At 50.7% G+C, this 23,513-nt stretch overlaps 2 protein-coding genes across 6 annotated transcripts in view; one reads left to right on the forward strand and one right to left on the reverse strand.

Annotated features, from left to right (window-relative positions):
- SETDB2 (SET domain bifurcated histone lysine methyltransferase 2) overlaps nucleotides 1-23,513 on the reverse strand; it is a gene marked incomplete at its 5' end in the record, with an annotated part of 260,530 nt that overhangs the window by 69,480 nt on the left and 167,537 nt on the right.
- Nucleotides 9,508-23,513, forward strand: part of LOC137454897 (RCC1 and BTB domain-containing protein 2) — a 42,126-nt gene continuing 28,120 nt past the window's right edge. For 3 of the 5 annotated variants that reach the window (XM_068165283.1, XM_068165282.1, XM_068165284.1), the window contains exons 1-5: nucleotides 9,508-9,589; nucleotides 16,444-16,507; nucleotides 17,836-17,994; nucleotides 20,259-20,409; nucleotides 22,268-22,434. In XM_068165283.1, the coding sequence (XP_068021384.1) occupies nucleotides 16,466-16,507; nucleotides 17,836-17,994; nucleotides 20,259-20,409; nucleotides 22,268-22,434 (519 nt within the window). In that variant the 5' untranslated portion in view covers nucleotides 9,508-9,589; nucleotides 16,444-16,465. Of the gene's footprint in view, nucleotides 9,590-9,928; nucleotides 9,994-16,443; nucleotides 16,508-17,835; nucleotides 17,995-20,258; nucleotides 20,410-22,267; nucleotides 22,435-23,513 lie in introns of those variants that run through there. The other 2 variants (XM_068165285.1, XM_068165286.1) reach the window with 2 other exon arrangements.

Consider the following 23,513-nt stretch of genomic DNA (forward strand, 5'->3'; position numbering starts at 1 on the left):
TTCCTAAACACCTCCAGTGATGGTGACTCCACCACCTCCCTGGGCAGCACATTCCAATGGCCAATCTCTCTTTCTGGGAAGAACTCCTTCCTAACATCCAGCCTGAACCTCCTCTGGCACAGCTTGAGACTGTGTCCTCTTGTTCTGGTGTTGCTTGCCTGGTAGAAGAGACCAACCCCCACCTGGCTACAACCTTCCTTCTGGGAGTTGTAGAGAGCAAGAAGGTCTCCCCTGAGCCTCCTCTTCTCCAGGCTAAAAGCACAGCAGAAGCATAGTCAAATCTGCCTGTGATCTTTGAATGAGAACAAGAATCAGCTGTGTGTGATACTGCTTGTCTCTTACCTGAGGTGACCTAATTGTGGCCTTCCAGTATCTGAAGGGGGCTACAAGAAGGCTGGGGAGGGACTGCTCAGGATCTCAGGTAGTGATAGGACTAGGGGGAATGGAATGAAGCTGGAGGTGGGGAGATTCAGGCTGGAGGTGAGGAGGAAGTTCTTCCCCATGAGAGTGGTGAAGGCCTGGAATGGGTTGTCCAGGGAGGTGGTCGAGGCCCCATCCCTGGAGGTGTTTAAGCCCAGGCTGGGGTGGCCAGGCTGCTCTAGTGTGGGGTGTCCCTGCCCATGGCAGGGGGGTTGGAACTAGATGATCCTTGTGGTCCCTTCCAACCATGACTGGTACTATGATGCTATTATCACTGAAGTAGGTAACTCCAAAAATGGCAATAGTGCTACTCTTAACTGAATAAACCAAACCAGGTTGGAACAGACCTTCAAGATCATCACATCCAAATGAAAAGATGACATTGTAACAGAGTCCCATTTTAATATTTGCAAGGACAATGCTCTAAAGCTCCTTCCAAAGTGCCAGACTTCCTCTGATACCCTGCCAGGACAATCCAGGTGCAAGTTTACCTTGAACAGTTGGCTCCCTCATGAAGTTCACCATCTCATCTAAGGCTATTTTAGCAGCTTACTGAAGTCACTGAGAGCACAACAGACAATGCCCTATTTGAAATACTGAGGAACCTCCACCCTTCTGGGAATTCCCAGTCCCCAAAATGCTGTATGGGCATTGCTCTGTCATTTATTGCTCCACACAAAGATTGAACTAAGGGCAATGAGCAATCTGGAAACATGCATCACATTGTACCTGAATGTCTGACCTGCTGAGGCCTTTGTTTGACAGGATGAGCACACTCAGCCAGATCACATAAGGGAGTTAATTATAGCAAGGAGGACAACAAAATGACAGGAGTTAAAAGAAATTCTACCAGCAGGAAATGGTTATCCAGCTGTGAGAAAATGTTTATCAGGAAATGTTGTTATGCTATCCAAAACATTTCCTGTCTGCAACACTTTTTGTGGGGGGGAAAAGAATGCCTGTGGTGCTAGGAATAGTCTTTGCAAGGAATTACATAACAGTGTGCTTATTAGAATGGAGTAGGAATGGAATGGAATGGAATGGAATGGAATGGAGTGGAATGGAATGGAATGGAGTGGAGTGGAGTGGAGTGGAGTGGAGTGGAGTGGAGTGGAGTGGAGTGGAGTGGAATGGAATGCAATGGAGTGGAGTGGAATGGAATGGAGTGGAATGGAATAGAATGGAACGGAATAGAATAGAATAGAATAGAATAGAATAGAATAGAATAGAATAGAATAGAATAGAATAGAATAGAATGGAATGGAATGGAATGGAATGGAATGGAATGGAATGGAATGGAATGGAATGGAATAGAATAGAATAGAATAGAATAGAATAGAATAGAATAGAATAGAATAGAATAGAATAGACAGCAATTGAAAGATTGATCTTGATTATATTAAGAGAGAAAATACAGAATTTAATGAGACAATCTTTAGTGTGGTGGAAAGAGAGAAAAGGGTTAAGATCACAAGAGAGAGAAATTGTCTACAAATTACAGATGAAGCAGAAAAGGCCAAGGGTCAAGGCTGGGTTTCATCTTTAAAAAAAAATTGCACTGGGGTAATGGAGAGGAGAGGAGAGGAGAGGAGAGGAGAGGAGAGGAGAGAGAGAGGAGGAGGATGAAGGAGAGGAGAGGAGAGAGGAGAGGAGAGCGAGGAGAGGAGAGGAGAGGAGAGGAGAGGAGAGGAGAGGAGAGAGAGGAGAGGAGGAGAGGAGAGGAGAGAGAGGGAGAGGAGAGGAGAGGAGAGGAGAGGAGAGGAGAGGAGAGGAGAGGAGGAGGAGAGGAGAGGAGAGGAGAGGAGAGGAGAGAGAGGAGAGGAGAGGAGAGGAGAGGAGAGGAGAGGAGAGGAGAGGAGAGGGAGAGGAGAGGAGAGGGAGAGAGGAGAGGAGAGGAGAGGAGAGGAGAGGAGAGGAGAGGAGGAGAGGAGAGGAGAGGAGAGGAGAGGAGAGGAGAGGAGAGGAGAGGAGGAGAGGAGAGGAGAGGAGAGGAGAGGAGAGGAGAGGAGAGGAGAGGAGAGGAGAGGAGAGGAGAACTAACCAGGTTGGAAGAGACCTTCAAGATCATCATGTCCAACCCATCACCCAACACCATCTAAAAATCTCCCCCAAAGCCTTTTCTTCTCTAGGCTGAACGTCAACTCTCTTCAACCTGTCTACCGGACTCTGTTTTCATTGTCCTTCTTCTGGACTCACTCCATCACAATTTCAGTCATAGAATCAGAATCTCAGGCTGGAAGGGACCTCAAGGATCATCTGGTCCAACCCTTCTTTTGGAAAAGCACCCTTTCCAACTGAACCTTGGAAGTGCCCGGTGCTGGGGACTCCACCACTTCCTTGGGCAGATGATCACAGTGGCTGTGTTCTTGTAAAACACTTTCCTCTTGTGTCCAGCCGGAATCTCCCCAGTAGGAACTTGTCCCACTGCCCCCCATCTTCTCCATGGGACTCCTCGTAGAAAGCAGGTCTCCATTTTTGTAGCCAGGACTGTGCTCTTTAACATCTTTATTGGTGATCTGGATGAGAGCATTGAGTCCATCAGCAGTAAATTTGCAGATGACAGCAAGCTGGGGGCAGGAGTTGATCTGCTGGAGGGTAGAGAGGCTCTGCAGAGGGACCTGGACAGGCTGGACAGATGGGCAGAGGCCAAGGGCAGGAGACTGAACACATCCAAGTGCCAGGTGCTGCACATTGGCCACAACAAACCCCATGCAGTGCTACAGGCTGGGGTCAGAGTGGCTGAGAGCAGCCAGGCAGAGAGGGACCTTGGGGGTGCTGGTCGATGGTAGGCTGAACATGAGCCAGCAGTGTGCCCAGGTGGTTCTGGTTTGATGTATTTTCCCCCTACATGATGTGTGCATTTTTAGAGGTCCTCAGAAGACCTACCCAGAAGGGGACTTTCTGATTACTGTGCAAGTGGTTCTGTCTTCTTGTCTACTGTACTGCATCAAACCTCATGCAGGGCTACAGGCTGGGGTCAGGGTGGCTGCAGGGCAGCCAGGCAAAAAGGGACCTGGGGGTAGTGGTTGAGAGTAGGCTGAACACGAGCCAGCAGTGTGCCCAGGTGGCCAAAAAGGCCAATGGCATCCTGGCCTGCATCAGGATTTGTGTGGCCAGCAGGAGCAGGGAAGTCATTGTGCCCCTGGACTCAGCACTGGTTAGGCCACACCCTTGAGTCCTGTGTCCAGTTCTGGGCCCCCTCAGGTTAGGAAAGATGTTGAGCTGCTGGAAGGTGTCCAGAGAAGGGCAACAAAGCTGGGGGGAGGTTTGGAGCACAGCCCTGTGAGGAGAGGCTGAGGGAGCTGGGGTTGCTTAGCCTGGGGAGGAGGAGACTCAGGGGGTGACCTCCTTGCTCCCTACAACTACCTGAAGGGAGGTTGTAGACAGGCAGAGGTTTGTCTCTTCTCCCAGGCAGCCAGCACCAGAACAAGAGGACACAGTCTCAAGCTGCACCAGGGGAGGTTCAGGTTGGATATTAGGAAGAAGTTTTACACAGAGAGAGTGATTGCCCATTGGGAATGGGCTGCCTGGGGAGGTGGTGGAGTCACCATCAGTGGACGTGTTCAGGAGGAGACTTGATGGGGTGCTTGGTGCCATGGGTTAGCTGTTTGGGTGGGTTGGATTGGGTTGATGGGTTGGACACGATGATCTTGAAGGTCCTCTTCCAACCTGGTTTATTCTATATTCTATATTCTATAAAGAAGCACTTGAAACAACAATACATGATCTGACTGCTTTAAGGAGCACAGACCTGAAAACACCCTTGAACCCGCAAGGACCTTCTGAACAAGCAACTAACAAGAGGCCAAGAGGAAATGGCCCCAGGATGCACCAGGGGAAGTTTAGACTGGGATATCAGGAAGAATTTATTTACTGTAAGAGTGGTCAGCATTGCAACAGGCTGCCCAGGGAGGGTGGCTGAGTCACCATCCCTGGAAATACTGAAGAAATGAGAAGATAGAATTAGAATAGAGTAGGTGACTGCTCAGGATCTCAGGTAGTGATAGGGGGAATGGAATGAAGCTGGAGGTGGGGAGATTGAGGCTGGAGGGGAGGAGAAGTTCTTCCCCATGAGAGTGGTGAAGCCCTGGAATGGGTTGTCCAGGGAGGTGGTTGGCGGCCCCAGCCCTGGAGGTGTTCAAGAGGGGATTGGAAGTGGCACTTGAAGCCATGGTTTAGTTAGTCCTGAGGTGTTGGGTGACAAGTTGGACTTGATGATCTCTGAGGGTCTTTTCCAACCCTTATTGATTCTGTGATTCTATGATATATGTCTATATGTATCTGTGTGTGCCTCTGTGTGAATCTGCATATTATTCCAGTATCTGAAGGGGGCCTACAGGAAGGTTTGGGAGGGACTCGCTTAGGATCTCAGGTAATGATAGGACTAGGGGGAATGGAATGAAGCTGGAGGTGGGGAGATTCAGGCTGGAGGTGAGGAGGAAGTTCTTTCCCCATGAGAGTGGTGAAGCCCTGGAATGGGTTGTCCAGGGAGGTGGTTGAGGCCCTGTCCCTGGAGGTGTTTAAGCCCAGGCTGGCTGAGGCTGTGGCCAGGCTGATGTAGTGTGGGGTGTCCCTGCCCATGGCAGGGGGGTTGGAACTAGCTGATCCTTGTGGTCCCTTCCAACCCTGACTGATACTACGATGCTACTATGATACTATGATACATACTATAAAGAAGCTATAGAAATACCTCCTTTCCTCTGTATTTTACTGGAGCAGCCATCAGACAATTTACATCTGTCAGCTAAAATGTGAGAAGCAAAAATAACTGCAGACAGGCTGGCACTCTTGGTTTTTATTTGAGTCTAATCTATTTGAGTCCATCTAATTTTATTTGAGTCTATCATAGTAGGCTAGTAATACAGCACAGATTAATGAGGCAAGCTGCAAAGAATAAAGCTAAGCCCAGTGAGTGGTGGTGAATGGTGCCACAGCCACCTGGCAGCCAGGCACCAGTGGTGTGCCCCAGGGATCAGTGCTGGGCCCTGTGCTCTTTAACATCTTTATTGATGATCTGGATGAGGGCATTGAGTCCATCAGCAGTAAATTCGCTGATGACACTAAGCTGGGGGCAGGAGGTTGATCTGCTGGAGGGTAGAGAGGCTCTGCAGAGGGACCTGGACAGGCTGGACAGATGGGCAGAGTCCAAGGGCAGGAGATTGAACACATCCAGGTGCTGCACTTTGGCCACAGCAAACCCCATGCAGTGCTACAGGCTGGGGGCAGAGTGGCTGAGAGCAACGAGGCAGAGAGCGACCCTGGGGGTGCTGGTTGATGGCAGGCTGAACATGAGCCTGCAGTGTGCCCAGGCGGCCAAGAAGGCCAATGGCATCCTGGCCTGCATCAGGAAGAGTGTGGCCAGCAGGAGCAGGGAGGTCATTCTGCCCCTGTACACTGCACTGGTCAGGCTGCACCTCGAGTCCTGTGTCCAGTTCTGGGCCCCTCAGTTTAGGAAGGAGGTTGACTTGCTGGAGCGTGTCCAGAGAAGGGCAACAAAGCTGGGGAGGGGTCTGGAGCACAGCCCTGTGAGGAGAGGCTGAGGGAGCTGGGGTTGCTTAGCCTGGAGAAGAGGAGGCTCAGGGGAGACCTTATCACTCTCTACAACTCCCCAGAAGGGAGGTTGTAGCCAGGTGGGGTTTCGTCTCTTCTCCCAGGCAATCAGCACCAGAACAAGAGGACACAGTTTCAGGCTGCGTCAGGGGAGGTTCAGGCTGGAGGTTAGGAAGAAGTTCTACACAGAGAGAGTGATTGCCCATTGGAATGGGGCTGCCCAGGGAGGTGGTGGAGTCACCATCACTGGAGGTGTTCAGGAGGAGACTTGCTGGGGTGCTTGGTGCCATGGGTTAGTTGTTTAGGTGGGTTGGATTGGTTGATGGGTTGGAGACGATGATCTTGAAGGTCTCTTCCAACCTGGTTTGGTTTATTCTAAATAAGCAGCATTGAGGTAATGCAATTAGAATTTTAAGGATGGGTTGGGTCTTGGTCACCCTGAGAAGAAAACACAAGGCAAGCAGTCAAGATAAAGCTACTTAAGAACAGGAAAACATTTTGTTACCAGAAAATGACTTGATGTATTGATCCACAGCAACTCTAAGGTACTTCATGCCTGAGTCTTCCCTTGAAATGGAGCAGGGATATAGTCAGAAAACATAATGAGACTTCATGAGTTTGAAAATTCATGGATCCATCAGCATAAATGAGGCTTCTTAGACTTTATCTGCTAAGATGCCTTTTATGTCAGGAAGCAACCTGAAAGCCTATTAAAATGTCCAATGGCTTTTTTGGACCTCTGTCCAACTAAGATACAGCTCTTGTTAAATGTTGGCTCCTTGGCAACTTCCCCTGTCTCTAATTTGCAGTGTTTCAGCTCTGAAAGCTTTACATATACTTGGCCCAAAGCCTCTCAAACTTGCATCTCACATCTGTTGAAAGAACCTAACAGCCTGTAGTTGCCTTCCACGTAGATTAATTTGCTTCCAGAAAGGTTAAAATAGGCCTCTTGCGCTGTCTAATAACTCCACAGACAACAGCAGGATCCCCTAATGTTCATAACTGAAATGTCAATCCCCAAAGGAGCAACACAGGTAATGGGAACTCTGCTCCTGAGGTCAAGAGTTGGTTTTATTTTGACCTGAAAGGACTCCAAGCTTTCAGACTTCCTTCCTCTTTATTCAGTTCCTTCCTACTCTCTAAGAAACAGCCCAGTAAAAGGTTTCTTCAGCACCTTCATTTGGCAGCTGGGTTTAGCAAAACAAGTACATGCAGAGCTACAGGCTGGGGTCAGAGTGGCTGAGAGCAGCCAGGCAGAGAAGAACTGGGGGTACTGGTTGAGAGTAGGCTGAAACATGAGCCTGCAGTGTGCCCAGGTGGCTAGAAGGCCAATGGCATCCTGGCCCTGCATCAGGAAGAGTGTGGCCAGCAGGAGCAGGGAGGTCATTCTGCCCCTGTACACTGCACTGGTTAGGCCACACCTTGAGTCCTGTGTCCAGTTCTGGGCCCCTCAGGTTAGGAAGGAGGTTGAGCTGCAGGAACGAGTCCCGAGAAGGGGCAACGAAGTTGGTGAGGGGTTTGGAGCACAGCCCTGTGAGGAGAGGCTGAGGGAGCTGGGGTTGCTCAGCCTGAAGAAGAGGAGACTCAGGGGTGACCTTATCACTCTCTACAACTACCTGAAGGGAGGTTGTAGACAGGCAGAGGTTGGTCTCTTCTCCCAGGCAGCCAGCACCAGAACAAGAGGACACAGTCTCAGGCTGTGCCAGGGAGGTTTAGGCTGGAGGTTAGGAGGAAGTTCTACACAGAGAGAGTGATTGCCCATTGGAATGGGCTGCCCAAGGAGGTGGTGGAGTCACCATCATTGGAGGTGTTCAGGAGGAGACTTGATGGGGTGCTTGGTGCCATGGGTTAGCTGTTTGGGTGGGTTGGATTGGTTGATGGGTTGGAGATGATGATCTTGAAGGTCTCTTCCAACCTGGTTTGGTTTATTCTAAATAAAGGTTCTAAATAAAGTCTGCATCTCTGCCAGCTCTGTCCAAGCTGGGCTCAAGCAGAGAAAATTGCAACTACTGAATGACGACTACAGAAGTCCAGGGGTTTTGTAGCAAGCCCCAAAATGATCTGTCAGTTTAAAACTGCCTTGTCCTCTAGGAAGTATCGAAACCCCTGACACTGGCTCAGATACTTCAGGGACATCTGTGACTGAAAGTCTATTTGTAAACACATTGGATGGAGATATCAAGATAGGATAGGATAGGATAGGATAGGATAGGATAGGATAGGATAGGATAGGATAGGATAGGATAGGATAGGATAGGATGGAATGGAATGGAATGGAATGGAATGGAATGGAATGGAATGGAATGGAATGGAATGGAATGGAATAGAATAGAATAGAATAGAATAGAATAGAATAGAATAGAATAGAATAGAATAGAATAGAATAGAATAGAAATAACCAGGTTGGAAAATAACTTTGAGACCATCGAGTCCAACCTATCACCCAACACCATCTAATCAACTAACCCATGGCACCAAGCACCCCATCAAGTCTCCTCCTGAATACCTCCAGTGATGGTGACTCCACCACCTCCCCAGGCAGCCCATTCCCATGGGCAATCACTCTCTCTGTGTAGAACTTCCTCCTCACCTCCAGCCTAAACCTCCCCTGGCACAGCCTGAGACCGTGTCCTCTTGTTCTGTTAGGAAGCAATTCTTCCCAGGAGAGATTGGCCATTGGAATGTGCTACCCGGGGAGGTGGTGGAGTCACCATCTCCGGAGGTGTTTAAGGAGAGACTGGATGAGGCACTTGGTGCCATGGTTTATTTGATCAGATGGTGTTGGGTGATAGGTTGGACTCAGTGATCTCGAAGTTCTTTTCCAACCTGGTTAATTCTATTCTAAATTTTTCACGTATGTCATTTTTGGGACTGCATCATTTTAAGCACAAGCGTTAGGAGCAACAGAAACCCAGCTTTGTTCCCTCATTCCGGTGTTTAAGAGCAGGCTGGTCGAGGCTCTGGCCAGGCTGATCTAGTATGGGGTGTCCCTGCCCATGGCAGGGGGGTTGGAACTAGCTGATCCTTGTGGTCCCTTCCAATCCTGACTGACACTATCATACTACGATTCCACCTGGGGATGAGAAGAATATGATTGCACGTCAGAACAGTGTAGCAATGTTTGACGTTCCCTTAACTGTCATCTTTGACCATGTGTCTCTCACCGTGTGGTGCTGTCACATGCATTTAGCCCCAGGCAGCAGCCCGAGGCTGGGTGGAAAGTGCTGCTGCATCCCTCAATGCCATGCTCTTTCTGAGCAGCTACATCCTCCCAAGGCAGCCACACAGGCCTTGGCAGGGAGGACACAGGCATTCTCTTGGCTGCTCGTCGCCTCGGCTCAGCAGGAATGAAGCACTGCTTGGTAGAAAGAAACCCACTCTGCAGCTCGGCGCAGCACCCCCTGGGCAGCCTTCCCAGCAGCCGTAGCACGCCTGGGCTGGGAGGACAGCGGCTGACGCTTCCCACGCCGCCGCTGCAGTAGGTGGATCCCTGGGAGGCGCTAAGCCCCTTCCCTCCCCCCATCCCTTCGCTGTCGAGGAGGCGCCGGAGCGCAGCGGCATCTTCCCCTTGTGTCACTGGAGGGAGGAGCCGCGGCCGCCGCCGCCGCTCGGGGGGAAGGTAAGTGACGGAGGAAGGAGATCGCCGCCGCCGGCCCCCCGCCCTCCTCCGCCCCCTTCCCGCGGGCAGAGCCCTGCGCGCTCCCCGCTGCGGAGACCCCGCGGCACGGCCGCCGGCTGCCGGGCGGCGGCTGGCACCGTGACGCGGGGCTGTGGCGCGCGTCCCCGCCCCGCATCGCGCCAGCCGCCGCCGCCGGCGGGAGGGGGGTGCGGCGCGCTCGATCGCTACCCGCCCAGCGCCCGCCACCGTTGGCTGCGGACGCGCGGCGGGGCGGGGCGGCGGCAGCCATCTGCGGGGTGCGGGGGCTGGGGCCTGCCGCAGCCTCCCCTCGAAGCCTGGCCGTGTCCGGGCGCGGCGGCTTTCTTCCGCTCTGCCGCCGCCCCACTCGCGCTCGTAGCTAGGGAGTAAGGATTAGGGAAAGATGCTGGCGCCTGTTTTGCGTGGTGGGGTCCGGTGCGGTGCTGTGTTGCCCTGTTGCCCACGGAGCTGGTTTGTGAGCGGCTGCTAACAGCGTGTTGGCTGCTTTTGCCAGGAGTGAAAGTCGTGCGTGTTGGAGACCTCTGCAAGCGTGCACGGGGCGGGTGAAGTGCGCAGTGACAAGCGTGCATGGGGCGTGCGAAGCTTGCACAGGGCGTGTGAAGCTCAGTGGCAAGCGTGCACAGGGCGTGTGAAGTGTGCGTGGGGCATGTGAAGCTCACAGTGGCAAGCGTGCACAGGGCGTGTGAAGCTCACAGTGGCAAGCGTGCACAGGGCGTGTGAAGCGTGCATGGGGCGTGTGAATCTCACAGTGGCAAGCGTGCACAGGACGTGTGAAGCATGCAGGGGGTGTGTGAAGTGTGCACAGGGCGTGTGAAGCTCGCAGTGGCAAGTGTGCACAGGGCGTGTGGAGCATGCAGGGGGCGTGTGAAGCGTGCACAGGGCGTGTGAAGCATGCAGGGGGCGTGTGAAGCGTGCACAGGGCGTGTGAAGCATGCAGGGGGCGTGTGAAGCGTGCACAGGGCGTGTGAAGCGTGCACAGGGCGTGTGAAGCATGCAGGGGGCGTGTGAAGCGTGCACAGGGCGTGTGAAGCATGCAGGGGGCGTGTGAAGCGTGCACAGGGCGTGTGAAGCATGCAGGGGGCGTGTGAAGCGTGCACAGGGTGTGTGAAGCTCGCAATGGCAAGCGTGCACAGGGCATGTGAAGCGTGCACAGGGTGTGTGAAGCTCACAGTGGCAAGCGTGCACAGGGCGTGTGAAGCGTGCACAGGGCATGTGAAGTGTGCACAGGGCATGTGAAGCTCACAGTGGCAAGCGTGCACAGGGCATGTGAAGCATGCACAGGGCATGTGAAGCGTGCACAGGGCGTGTGAAGCTCGCAGTGGCAAGTGTACATGGAACGTGTGAAGCGTGCACAGGGCATGTGAAGCGTGCACAGGGCGTGTGAAGTGTGCACAGGGCGTGTGAAGCTCACAGTGGCAAGCGTGCACAGGGCATGTGAAGCGTGCACAGGGCATGTGAAGCGTGCACAGGGTGTGTGAAGCTCACAGTGGCAAGCGTGCACAGGGCATGTGAAGCGTGCACAGGGCGTGTGAAGTGTGCACAGGGCGTGTGAAGCTCACAGTGGCAAGCGTGCACAGGGCATGTGAAGCGTGCACAGGGCATGTGAAGCGTGCACAGGGTGTGTGAAGCTCACAGTGGCAAGCGTGCACAGGGCATGTGAAGCGTGCACAGGGCGTGTGAAGCGTGCACAGGGCGTGTGAAGCTCGCAGTGGCAAGCGTACATGGAACGTGTGAAGCGTGCACAAGGCATGTGAAGTGTGCGTGGGGGCGTGTGAAGCTCACAGTGGCAAGCGTGCACAGGGCATGTGAAGTGTGCACAGGGCATGTGAAGCTCACAGTGGCAAGCGTGCACAGGGCGTGTGAAGTGTGCACAGGGCATGTGAAGTGTGCACAGGGCATGTGAAGCTCACAGTGGCAAGCGTGCACAGGGCGTGTGAAGTGTGCACAGGGCATGTGAAGCTCACAGTGGCAAGCGTGCACAGGGCGTGTGAAGCATGCAGAGGGTTGCTTAGTCTGGAGAAAAGGAGGCTCAGGGGAGACCTTCTTGCTGTCTACCTAAAGGGAGGTTGTAGCCAGGAGGGGGTTGGTTTCTTCTGCCAGGCAGCCAGCACCAGAACAAGAGGACACAGTCTCAAGCTGTGCCAGGGGAGGTTTAGGCTGGATGTTAGGAAGAAGTTCTACACAGAGAGATTGACTGGCCATTGGAATGTGCTGCCTGGGGACGTGGTGGAGTCACCATCACTGGAGGTGTTTAAGAGGAGAATGGCTGAGGCACTTGGTGCCATGGTTTAGTTGATTAGATGGTGTTGGGTGATAGGTTGGACTTGATGATCTCAAAGGTCTTTTCCAACCTGGATGGGCTTCTGAAAACTTTTGTGTGGTTATGCTGAAGGTCTGTCCCTGTAACCAACAGGTGAAACTGGATGTCTGCTAGAGAGAGGCCGTGGTAGAAAAGATGCTTTTGGCTGAAGTTTTGTCACTGGATATTAGAATAGAATAGGATAGAATAAACCAGGTTGGAATAGAATAAACCAGGCTGGGGTCAGAGTGGCTGGAGAGCAGCCAAACAGAGAGGGACCTGGAGGTGCTGATCAACAGCCACCTAAACATGAGCCAGCAGTGTGCCCGGGTGGCCAAGAAGGCCAATGGCATCCTGGCCTGTATTAGGAACAGTGTGGCCAGCAGGAGCAGGGAGGTCATTCTGCCCCTGGACTCAGCATTGGTTAGGCCACAGCTTGAGTCCTGTGTCCAGTTCTGGGCCCCTCAGTTTAGGAAGGAGGTTGAGACACTTGAAGGTGTCCAGAGAAGGGCAACAAGGCTGGAGAGAGGCCTTGAGTACAGCCCTGTGAGGAGAGGCTGAGGGAGCTGGGGTTGTTTAGCCTGGAGAAGAGGAGGCTCAGGGGTGACCTCATTGCCCTCTACAACTACCTGAAAGGTGGCTGTAGCCAGGTGGGGGTTGGCCTCTTCTCTCAGGCAACCAGCACCAGAGCAAGAGGACACAGTCTCAAGCTGCTCCAGTGGAGGTTTAGGCTGGAGGTGAGGAGAAAGTTCTTCACTGAGCGAGTCATTCGTCATTGGAATGTGCTGCCCGGGGAGGTGGTGGAGTCCCTGTCTCTGGAGGTGTTCAAGAGGGGATTGGACGTGGCACTTGGTGCCATGGTCTAGTCATGAGGTCTGTGGTGACAGGTTGGACTCGATGACCCTCGAGGTCTCTTCCAACCTTGGTGATTCTGTGATACTGTGATACTGTGGAAGAGAGCTTCAAGATCATCGTGTCCAACCTATCATTAGAACAAAGCTGTTTTATCTCAGATAATTCCAGTTAGAAATTTCTGTTAGCACCTGCCTACTTTGCAAGGTGAAGGATGTCAGTCTTTCAGACTGTAAATAACTCAGTCTTTCCAGACTTTCTTGGATCTGGCCTCTACTCTGCATGCAAATTTGCTCTTGCAATTAGTAGGCAGCCAGCGGAGCTTGCATCCGGAGCCAAGAAATCCCTGTGTGGTGTCAGGAAACAAGAAGTGAAGGAGGGAACACTCTGCTCTAGCTGGAGTTAGCAGATTTTCAACCAGCCATTTACTGTTTCTCAAGGTCTGCAGTTTCTTGGCAACGGGAAATGCCGCATCAGTGGAAGAATAAATGACAAGCTAAGTGCTGGCAAATCATTGTCCACGCCTGACCAAGGAATGACATTTCATTGTAAAGGAAGATGGGCTGGAAGGGGAACGTGACCTGTTTAATAAGAGTAACTGTCTTCTACTGCAAGACCACCTGGATGAGTTAGCATCACTTCAACACAACTGTGATAGGAAATGGCTGAGAAATTGAGAATATCAGAGAAGATTACATTCTTTTAGAGTGGGATGGGATGGGATGGGATGGGATGGGATGGGATGGGATGGGATGGGATAGAATAGAATAGGATGGAATGGAATGGAATGGAATAGAATAGAATAGAATAGAATTAGAATAGAATAGAATAGAATAGAATAGAATAGAATAGAATAGAATAGAATAGAATAGAATAGAATAGAATAGAATAGAATGGAATGGAATGGAATAGAATGGCATGGAATGGAATGGTATGGAATGGAATAGAATAGAATAGAATGGAATAGAATAGGATGGAATGGAATGGAATGGGATAGAATAGAATAGAATAGAATAGAATAGAATAGAATAGAATAGAATAGAATAGAATAGAATAGAAGTCAACCAGGTTGGAAAAGACCCTCGAGATCATTGAGTCCAACTTATCACCCAACACCATCTAATCAACTAAACCATGCAACCAAGCACCCCATCCAGTCTCCTCCTGAATGGAATGGAATGGAATGGAATGGAATGGAATGGAATGGAATGGAATGGAATGGAATGGAATGGAATGGAATGGAATAGAGTAGAATAGAATAGAAGAGAAGAGAAGAATAGAATAGAATGAACCAGGTTGGAAATACCTTCAAGATCATAGCATCCAACCTATCACCCAACACCATCTAATCAACTAAACCATGCAACCAAGCACCCCATCCAGGCTCTTCCTAAACAACTCCAGGGATGGTGACTCCACCACCTCCCTGGGCAGCCAATCACTCTTTCTGTGAAGAACTTCTTCCTAACATCCAGCCTAAACCACAGCAGCACATTCCAATGGCCAATCTCTCTTTCTGTGAAGAATTTCTCCAGCCTAAACCTCCCATGGCGCAGCTTGAGACTGTGTCCTCTTGTTCTGGTGCTGCTTGCCTGGGAGAAGAGACCAACCCCCACCTGGCTGCAACCTCCCTTCAGGTTTGCTCCCCTTCCCTTTTCCTAGAAGTGTCAGCCAGTCCCCTTGTTTATGACTTTTTCTTTCTAATTTTCCCAAGCCTCTGGTTGGGGTCCTTGGGGAAGAAACTCCAGCCAGAGCTTTGATTCAGCTGTTGAGTTTCACAAATGCTCCAATGAAGTGGGAGGAAATGCTGAGTGGAGTTCTGAAAATGTTTGTTTGCTTGCCAAGTTCCTAGAGAGACAATCTACGAGCGTGTTTACCTTCAACTGAGTCTGTGAACCTCTCTAAATATTTAGGACTGCATAGTCTTAGACTGCTAATAAAACTCAGCTATTACAACTGTTGTGTTCCTTAACTCAGTCTCAGGCTGCGCCAGGGGAGGTTTAGGCTGGAGGTTAGGAAGAAGTTCTACACAGAGCGAGTGATTGCCCATTGGAATGGGCTGCCCAGGGAGGTGGTGGTGTCCAACCTATCATCCAACACCACCTAAACAACTAACCCATGGCACCAAGCACCCCATCAAGTCTCCTCCTGAACACCTCCAGGGATGGTGACTCCACCACCTCCCCAGGCAGCCCATTCCAATGGGCAATCACTCTCTCTCCGTAGAGCCTCCTCCTAACCTCCGGCCTAAACCTCCCCTGGCACAGCCTGAGACTGTGACCTCTTGTTCTGGTGCTGGTTGCCTGGGAGAAGAGACCAACTTCTGCCTGTCTACAACCTCCCTTCAGGGAGCTTTAGACAGCAATAAGGTCACCCCTGAGTCTCCTCCAGGCTAAGCAACCCCAGCTCCCTCAGCCTCTCCTCACAGGGCTGTGTTCCAAGCCCCTCACCAACTTTGTTGCCCTTCTCTGGACACCTTCCAGCAAGTCAATGTGTGTAATGTTTTAATACATGAGATACATTGCTTGCTTACCTTTTTGCTTTCTCAAGTATGGCCTTTTCTTTTTAGAACATACTGGGTAGGTATCTTAAAGAGTGGTTTCTGAGCAACTGCTAGCATGTTATAGCATTTAGTAGGTGAACAACCCCAGGAACTTGTCTGAAATAGCTAGGGTAGGTTCTTCTGCTGTACCTGAAGTACTCCAATGTACAGGGTACTTTCTTGATTATTTCTTTCATGAAGATACTGTGCTGTTTGTTTGTTTTGTTCAGAATGGAATAGAATAGATTCTTCTGACCTCAGAGAGCAAGTGGAATGGAATGGAGTGGAATGGAATGGAATGGGATAGAATGGGATAGAATGGGATAGGATGGGATAGGATGGGATAGGATAGGATAGAATAGAATAGAATAGAATAGAATAGAATAGAATAGAATAGAATAGAATAGAATAGAATAGAATAGAATAGAATAGAATAGAACAGAATACAACAGAATACAACAGAATACAGTAGGATAGACCAGGTTGGAAAAGGACTTTGAGATCATCAAGTCCAACCTATCACCCAGCACCATCTAATCAACTAAACCATGGCACCAAGTGCCTCATCCAGGCTCTTCCTAAACACCTCCAGGGATGGTGACTCCACCACCTCCCTGGGCAGCACATTCCAATGGCCAATCTCTCTTGCTGGGAAGAACTTCTTCCTAACATCCAGCCTAAACCTCCTCTGGTGCAGCTTCAGACTGTGTCCTCTTGCTGTGGTGCTGGTTGCCTGGGAGAAGAGACCAACCTCCACCTGGGTTGGGGTTCTTCCCTTCCCTTCCCTTCCCTTCCCTTCCCTTCCCTTCCCTTCCCTTCCCTTCCCTTCCCTTCCCTTCCCTTCCCTTCCCTTCCCTTCCCTTCCCTTCCCTTCCCTTCCCTTCCCTTCCCTTCCCTTCCCTTCCCTTCCCTTCCCTTCCCTTCCCTTCCCTTCCCTTCCCTTCCCTTCCCTTCCCTTCCCTTCCCTTCCCTTCCCTTCCCTTCCCTTCCCTTCCCTTCCCTTCCCACTGAGCTTTGTGTTGTGTGTTTCTTCACCCCAAATAGTTCTGCTTTCAGTTAAGTTAAAGTATTGTTGCAGCAATATGATTTGGTGTTTTTAACCACAGCTCTCTCTCTCTGCAGGGGAACCCAAGTACAAATCCATATGGAGGATGAATCTCATCCTTCTCAAGGAGTCAGTGTCAAGGTCAGTGTGGGCATTTGTTTTGAGAACTCTGTACTGCTCTACCCAAAAGGAAGAATTTTGGTTCCATTAATCAGTAGTGGAGTGCATGCTAGTAGCTTTCAAGGCAAGCAGAAAACCAAAGCTATAGGTAGCAAAAAGATACCAGCAACACAAATGTTGCTTACACAACCCATAAATGATTAGGAGAACAATATATTCATTTTAATTAGGGTGAATTGCTCCTTTGGCTTAGAAGGCTGACTTTAGTTTAGTTTAAAGTTCTAAAGTTGCATGTTCCAGCTTCATGGTTTCAACAAAATAGAATAGACTAGGCTAGACTAGACTAGACCAGACCAGGTTGGAAAAGACCTCTGAGATCATCAAGTCCAACCTATCATCCAATACCACCTAATCAACTAAACCATGGCACCAAGCACCCCGTCCAGGCTCTTCCTAAACACCTCCAGTGATGGTGACTCCACCACCTCCCTGGGCAACACATTCCAATGGCCAATCTCTCTTGCTGGGAAGAACTTCTTCCTAACATCCAGCCTTCAGGTAGTTCCAGAGAAGAGCAGTGAGGCTGGGGAGAGGCCTTGAGCACAAGCCCTGTGAGGAGAGGCTGAGGGAGCTGGGGTTGCTTAGCCTGGAGAAGAGGAGGCTCAGGGGAGACCTTCTTGGTGTCTACAACTCCCTGAAGGGAAGTTGTATCCAGGTGGGGGTTGGTCTCTTCTCCCAGGCAATCACCAATGGAACAAGAGAACGCAGTCCTAAGCTGTGCCAGGGGAAGTTTGGGCTTGAGGTGAGGAGAAAGTTCTTCACAGAGAGAGTTGTTAGCCGTTGGAATGTGCTGCCTGGGGAGGTGGTGGCGTCCCTGTCCCTGGAGGTGTTCAAGAGGGGATTGGATGTGGCACTTGGTGCCATGGTTTAGTTAGTCCTGAGGTGTTGGGTGCTAGGTTGGACTTGATGATCCCTGAGGTCTTTTCCAACCTTATCGATTCTCTGTTTTATGAATACAGTGAAACTACAAGCTCCCCATCTAACCTCTGCTATGGTACTTTTCTCCCTGCACACAGATCCTTTCTTTCTGGCCCACAGTATATTCTGTGCATTTATTTTAATGGCTTCCCTTCAGTATTGTTCTAGAATGAAAATCCTGGTTAGTGGCTGAAAAAGGAGATGGTGATGTTTCTCCAGGTGTTCCTTTTTACTGTGCAAAGATCACAGGATCACCAAGGGTGGAAGAGACCTCGAAGATCATCGAGTCCAGCCTGTCACCACACACCTCATGACTAGACATCTCTCTCTGTGTCTGGGTATTTGTTAACATGTTGTTTTTATAATATCAGGTCTTGGAGGCATCATTACTGTCAGCCCTGAAGATGCTGGATGTTGGAAAGTGGCCCATTTTTTCTCTCTGCTCCCAAGAAGAGCTGAAGCTGATTCGTCAAGCCTGCGTATTTGGCAGTGCCGGCAATGAAGTGCTGTATGCAACTGAAAATGATGAGGTAGTTATCCAAGAGTCTCTGTGAACATGACATGTTTGGTCACCTGTGCATCAAGCTGTTCTGAAAGCCAGGGCTATCACAGTACACCTTGACAAAGGTACACTGTGGTACCCCCATTTGCAAACAGGGTAAGAAGGAGGAACCAGGGAACTCCAGGCCAGGCAGTCTCACCTCTGTGCCCGGAAAGATCATGGAGCAGATCCTCCTGGAGGCACTGCTGGCTCAGAAGAATAGTGAAGAGGTGATTGGGAACAGTCAGCATGGCTTTGCCAAGGGCAAATCCTGCCTGACCAACCTGATGGCCTTCACTGAGCAGTTGACAACATGGATAGATGAGGGGCAATCAACTGATGTCGTTTGGCTGGAGCTGAGCAAAGCCTTCGACACTGTCCTGCACCACAGCCAGGTCTCCAGGCTGGTGACACATGGGTGTGATGGGTGACCACTGGATGGATAAGGAACTGGCTTGATGGCTGCACCCAAAGAGTGGCTGTCCATGGCTCCATGTCCCAGTGGAGGCCAGGGACAAGCAGAGTCCCTCAGGGATCACTCCTGGGACCAGGCTTGTTCAACATCTTTGTGGGTGCCATGGACAGTGGCACTGAGTGCACCCTCAGCAGGTTTGCTGATGACACCAAGCTGTGTGGTGCAGCAGACAGGCTGGAGGGAAGGGATCCATCCAGAGGGACCTGGACAGGCTGGAGAGGTGGGCACAAGCCAACCTCAGGAGGTTCAACAAGAGCAAGGGCAGGGTCCTGCAGCTGGGTGGAGGCAATCCCAGGCACAAATGCAGGCTGGGCAGGGACTGGCTGGAAAGCAGCCCTGAGGAGAGAGACTTGGGGGTGCTGGGGGAGGAGAAGCTCAGCAGGAGCTCTCAGTGTGCACTTGCAGCCCAGAGAGCCAATCAGATCCTGGGCTGCAGCAGGAGAAGTTGGGGTTCGAACTAGGTGATCCTTCTTGTCCCTTTCAACCCTGACTGATACTATGATACTATGACAAAACTGCATGCAGAAATCCCTGATTGCTTTGCTGCTGAAACATTTTCACTGTGAATTAATAGCATCCTGCCACAATGAGGGGATGAAAACAAGGTGGGGGTCAGACATTTCTTGAAGGTGCATAGTGGCAGGATGTGATGCAGTGAATGCAAGCTGGAAGATGAAAGATTCTGCTTCAGTGTTAGGGAAAAAAACATCCATGAAAGTGGTTAGCTCTTGGTCTCTTCCAACCTGGTCTATTCTATTCTATTCTATTCTATTCTATTCTATTCTATTCTAGTCCATTCTATTCCATGCCATTCCATGCCATTCCATGCCATTCCATTCCATTCCATTCCATCTTTTTTCCTCAAGGATGTTCACGACTTGGCTGGACATGGCCTTGAGCCAACTGATCTGTTTAGACCTGTGTTGAGCTGGGGGTTGGACTAGTTCACAGCATCACAGGGTATTAGGGGTTGGAAGGGACCTCTGGAGATCATCTAGTCCAACCCCCCTGACAGAGCTGGGCCACAGAATCCAGCATGGGTCACACAGGAACACATCCAGATGGGTCTTGGAAGTCCCCAGTATCACAGTATCACCAAGGTTGGAAGAGACCTCAAAGGTCATTGAGTCCAACCTGTCACCACAGACCTCATGACTAGACCATGGCACCAGGTGCCACATCCAATCCCCTCTTGAACACCTCCAGGGATGGTGACTCTACCACCTCCCTGGGCAGCACATTCCAATGGCAAACAACTCTCTCAGTGATGAATTTTCTCCTCACCTCCAGCCTAAACTTCCCCTGGCACAGCTTGAGACTGTGTCCTCTTGTTCTGGTACAGAACTTCTCCAGAGAAGTTGACCTCTGGAGTTGACCTCTAGAAGACAGCAGTGACCTCTGCTGCTGAATGGAGAGGAATTTTATGTTGGTTTTCTGTAGCTGGGTGACTCCTTGGTGCAAGTTGCAGTAACTGTAACAGGACACAGCCTCAAGCTCTGCCAGGGGAGGTTTGAGCTCGAGGTGAGGAGTAAGTTCTTCACTGAGAGAGTCATTGGCCATTGGAATGTGCTGCCCAGGGAGGTGGTGGAGTCACCATCCCTGGAGGTGTTCAAGAGGGGATTGGATGTGGCACTTGGTGCCATGGTTTAGTCATGAGGTCTGTGGTGCCAGGTTGGACTCGATGATCCTCGAGGTCTCTTCCAACCTTGGTGATTCTGTGTGATGGAGTGCAGGATGTCCTCCTTTCCAGTTATGATTCTGTGGTTCTTTCACAACAGGTTTTTGTGCTTGGCATGAACTGCAGTGGGTGCTTGGGCACGGGGGACATGCAAAGCACTATTGAACCAAGGAGGCTGGACTCCCTGTGTGGCAAGAAGATAGCCTGTCTGAGCTATGGAAGTGGCCCTCATGTTGTTCTTGCTACTGAAGGTAAAGTATGATCTGAGCACTGGTTTGCACAGTTCCTCTATGCACAGTTCCTCTACTCCACCTGGAGGTTGGAAAAGACCTTCAAGATCATCAAGATCATCAAGATCATCAAGATCATCAAGTCCAACCTGTCACCCAACACCCCATGAGCACCAAACCATGGCACCAAGTGCCACATCCAATTCCCTCCCTTCCTGGTTTTGCAGGTACTCCCCTTTTGACTAGCCTAGCAGGTGTGAAAGGTCTGGGCCAGTATCACAAGCATTCCAGGCTGTCAAGTCCAACATATTTTCACTGTTGAATCTGCTGTGTCAGCTAGCTCTCTTCTTAGCCAGTTCTCTACCAAACTTTTTCAAGCTCTGTGTTGATCTTGCTACTACAGGAGGAAGGTTTCTTTGGCTTTTTGCTTTGCAGTTCAATTTGGATCTTCTGATGGCTTTTTAAATCAGTGGCTCCATTATGCCCATGTATTCTTGTGCCAACAAAGAAACCCTTTTTGAGCAGTCTAGATCAAATAGCTGAAGGCAGGTAAGGGCAGTAGTGCTGCCACTGTGTGGCAGGTGTTATGCTCAAGTCCATTCCACCATTTTGTGCAGACTTCAGGGCAGACTATGTATCATAGTATCATAGAATCAGTCAGGGGTGGAAGGGACCACAAGGATCAGCCAGTTCCAACCCCCCTGCCATGGGCAGGGACACCCCACACTACATCAGCCTGGCCACAGCCTCATCCAGCCTGGGCATAAACACCTCCAGGGACAGGGCCCCAACCACCTCCCTGGACAACCCATTCCAGGGCTTCACCACTCTCCTGGGGAAGAACTTCCTCCTCACCTCCAGCCTCAATCTCCCCACCTCCAGCTTCATTCCATTCCCCCTAGTCCTAGCACTCCCTGAGATCCTGAGCAGTCCCTCCCCAGCCTTCCTGTAGCCCCCTTCAGATCCTGGAAGGCCACAATGAGGTCACCTGGGAGCCTTCTCTTCTCCACACTGAACAGCCCCAACTCCTTCAGTCTGTCCTCACAGGAGAGGTGCTCCAGCCCTCTGCTCATCCTCCTGGCCCTTCTCTGGACACCTTCCAGCACCTCCAGATCCCTCTTGGAATAGGGGCTCCAGAACTAGAGGCAGGACTCCAGGTGGGGTCTCGGCAGAGCTGAGCAGAGGGGGAGGATCACCTCCCTTGCCCTGCTGGCCACACTTCTCCTGCTGCAGCCCAGGATCTGATTGGCTTTGTGGGCTGCAAGTGCACACTGAGAGCTCCTGTTGAGCTTCTCCTCCCCCAGCACCCCCAAGTCTCTCTCCTCAGGGCTGCTTTCCAGCCAGTCCCTGCCCAGCCTGCATTTGTGCCTGGGATTGCCTCCACCCAGATGCAGGACCCTGCCCTTGGTCTTGTTGAACCTCCTGAGGTTGGCTTGTGCCCACCTCTCCAGTATCATAGAATCAGTCAGAGTTGGAAGGGACCACAAGGATCATCTAGTTCCAACCCCCCTGCCATGGGCAGGGACACCCCACACTACATCAGCCTGGCCACAGCCTCATCCAGCCTGGCCTTAAACACCTCCAGGGACAGGGCCCCAACCACCTCCCTGGACAACCCATTCCAGGGCTTCACCACTCTCATGGGGAAGAACTTCCTCCTCACCTCCAGCCTCAATCTCCCCACCTCCAGCTTCATTCCATTCCCCCTAGTCCTAGCACTCCCTGAGATCCTGAGCAGTCCCTCCCCAGCCTTCCTGTAGGCCCCCTTCAGATGTGCCTGTGTTCTTCTGAGATTAAACAACCCCACAGTTTGTCATTTCATGTTGTGTGTGCATTGGAGAAAGAGATGTTCAACTAGCTTCTTGCATTTCTGTTACAGAAGGAGAGGTGTATACTTGGGGTCACAATGCCTACAGTCAGCTGGGCAATGGCACAACAAATCATGGCTTCATTCCCTGTCAAGTCTCTACCAACTTGGTGAACAAGAAAGTCATTGAAGTTGCCTGTGGCTCTCATCATTCTATGGTGTTAACATCTGATGGAGAGGTGAGCACAGCTGGACTAACTCTCTGTCTCTGAATGAAACTCACGTGAGTGAGGAACAGGAAAGCATTTTGCACCTTGAGCATCACGCTTTGCTCCTTGCTGTCCTCACAGGGCTGATGCAACCTGAATGTTTGATAGAAATTGAAAGCCTGTTAGGCTCTAGCTGCTTTGAGATGCATGCAGGGTATTGATTATGTGCCACATCTGCTTGTAAAAGCAAGTTATATTTTCTTTGCAGAGGGCAGCCAGAACTTTCTTATGCTATACCCTGCAGGCTCAGTGCCATTAAAGCTGACCTTAATATGAATCATGTTCATATAGGAGTTCTGCCCAGCAAAGTACAAAGTTTCCTGTTGTGTACTTTCAGGTTCTCTTTGGGTCTAGTTAGCTATTCTGCTTTGACCTCTGGAAAGTTAGAGACAACAGCTGCATTAATGCTGCAAGGTGGAATGGAATGGAATGGAGTGGAATGGAATGGAATGGAATGGAATGGAATGGAATGGAATGGAATGGAATGGAATGGAATGGAATGGAATAGAGTATAGAATGGAATAGAGTAGAATGGAATAGAATAGAATAGGGTGGAATACAATGGAATGGAATGGAATGGAATGGAATGGAATGGAATGGAATAGAATAGAATAGAATAGAATAGAATAGAATAGAATAGAATAGAATAGAATAGAATAGAATAGAATAGACCAGGTTGGAAAAGACCTTCAAGATCATCAAGTCCAACCTATCACCCAACACCATCTAATCAACTGAACCATGGCACCAAGTGCCTCATCCAGGCTCTTACTAAACACCTTTAGTGATGGTGACTCCACCACCTTCCTGGGCAGCACATTCCCATGGCCAATCTCTCTTGCTGGGAAGAACTTCTTCCTAACCTCCAGCCTAAACCTCCCCTGGTGCAGCTTGAGACTGTGTCCTCTTTTTCTGGTGCTGGCTGCCTGGGAGAAGAGACCAACCCCCACCTGGCTACAACCTCCCTTCAGGGAGTTGGAGACAGCAAGAAGGTCTCCCCTGAGCCTCCTCTTCTCCAGGCTAAGCAACCCCAGCTCCCTCAGCCTCTC

The sequence above is a fragment of the Melanerpes formicivorus genome, unplaced genomic scaffold (genome assembly GCF_026170545.1).
Source record: "Melanerpes formicivorus ecotype bairdi unplaced genomic scaffold, bMelFor1.0.p_v2 SCAF_87, whole genome shotgun sequence".
Classification (NCBI taxonomy): Eukaryota; Metazoa; Chordata; class Aves; order Piciformes; family Picidae; genus Melanerpes; species Melanerpes formicivorus.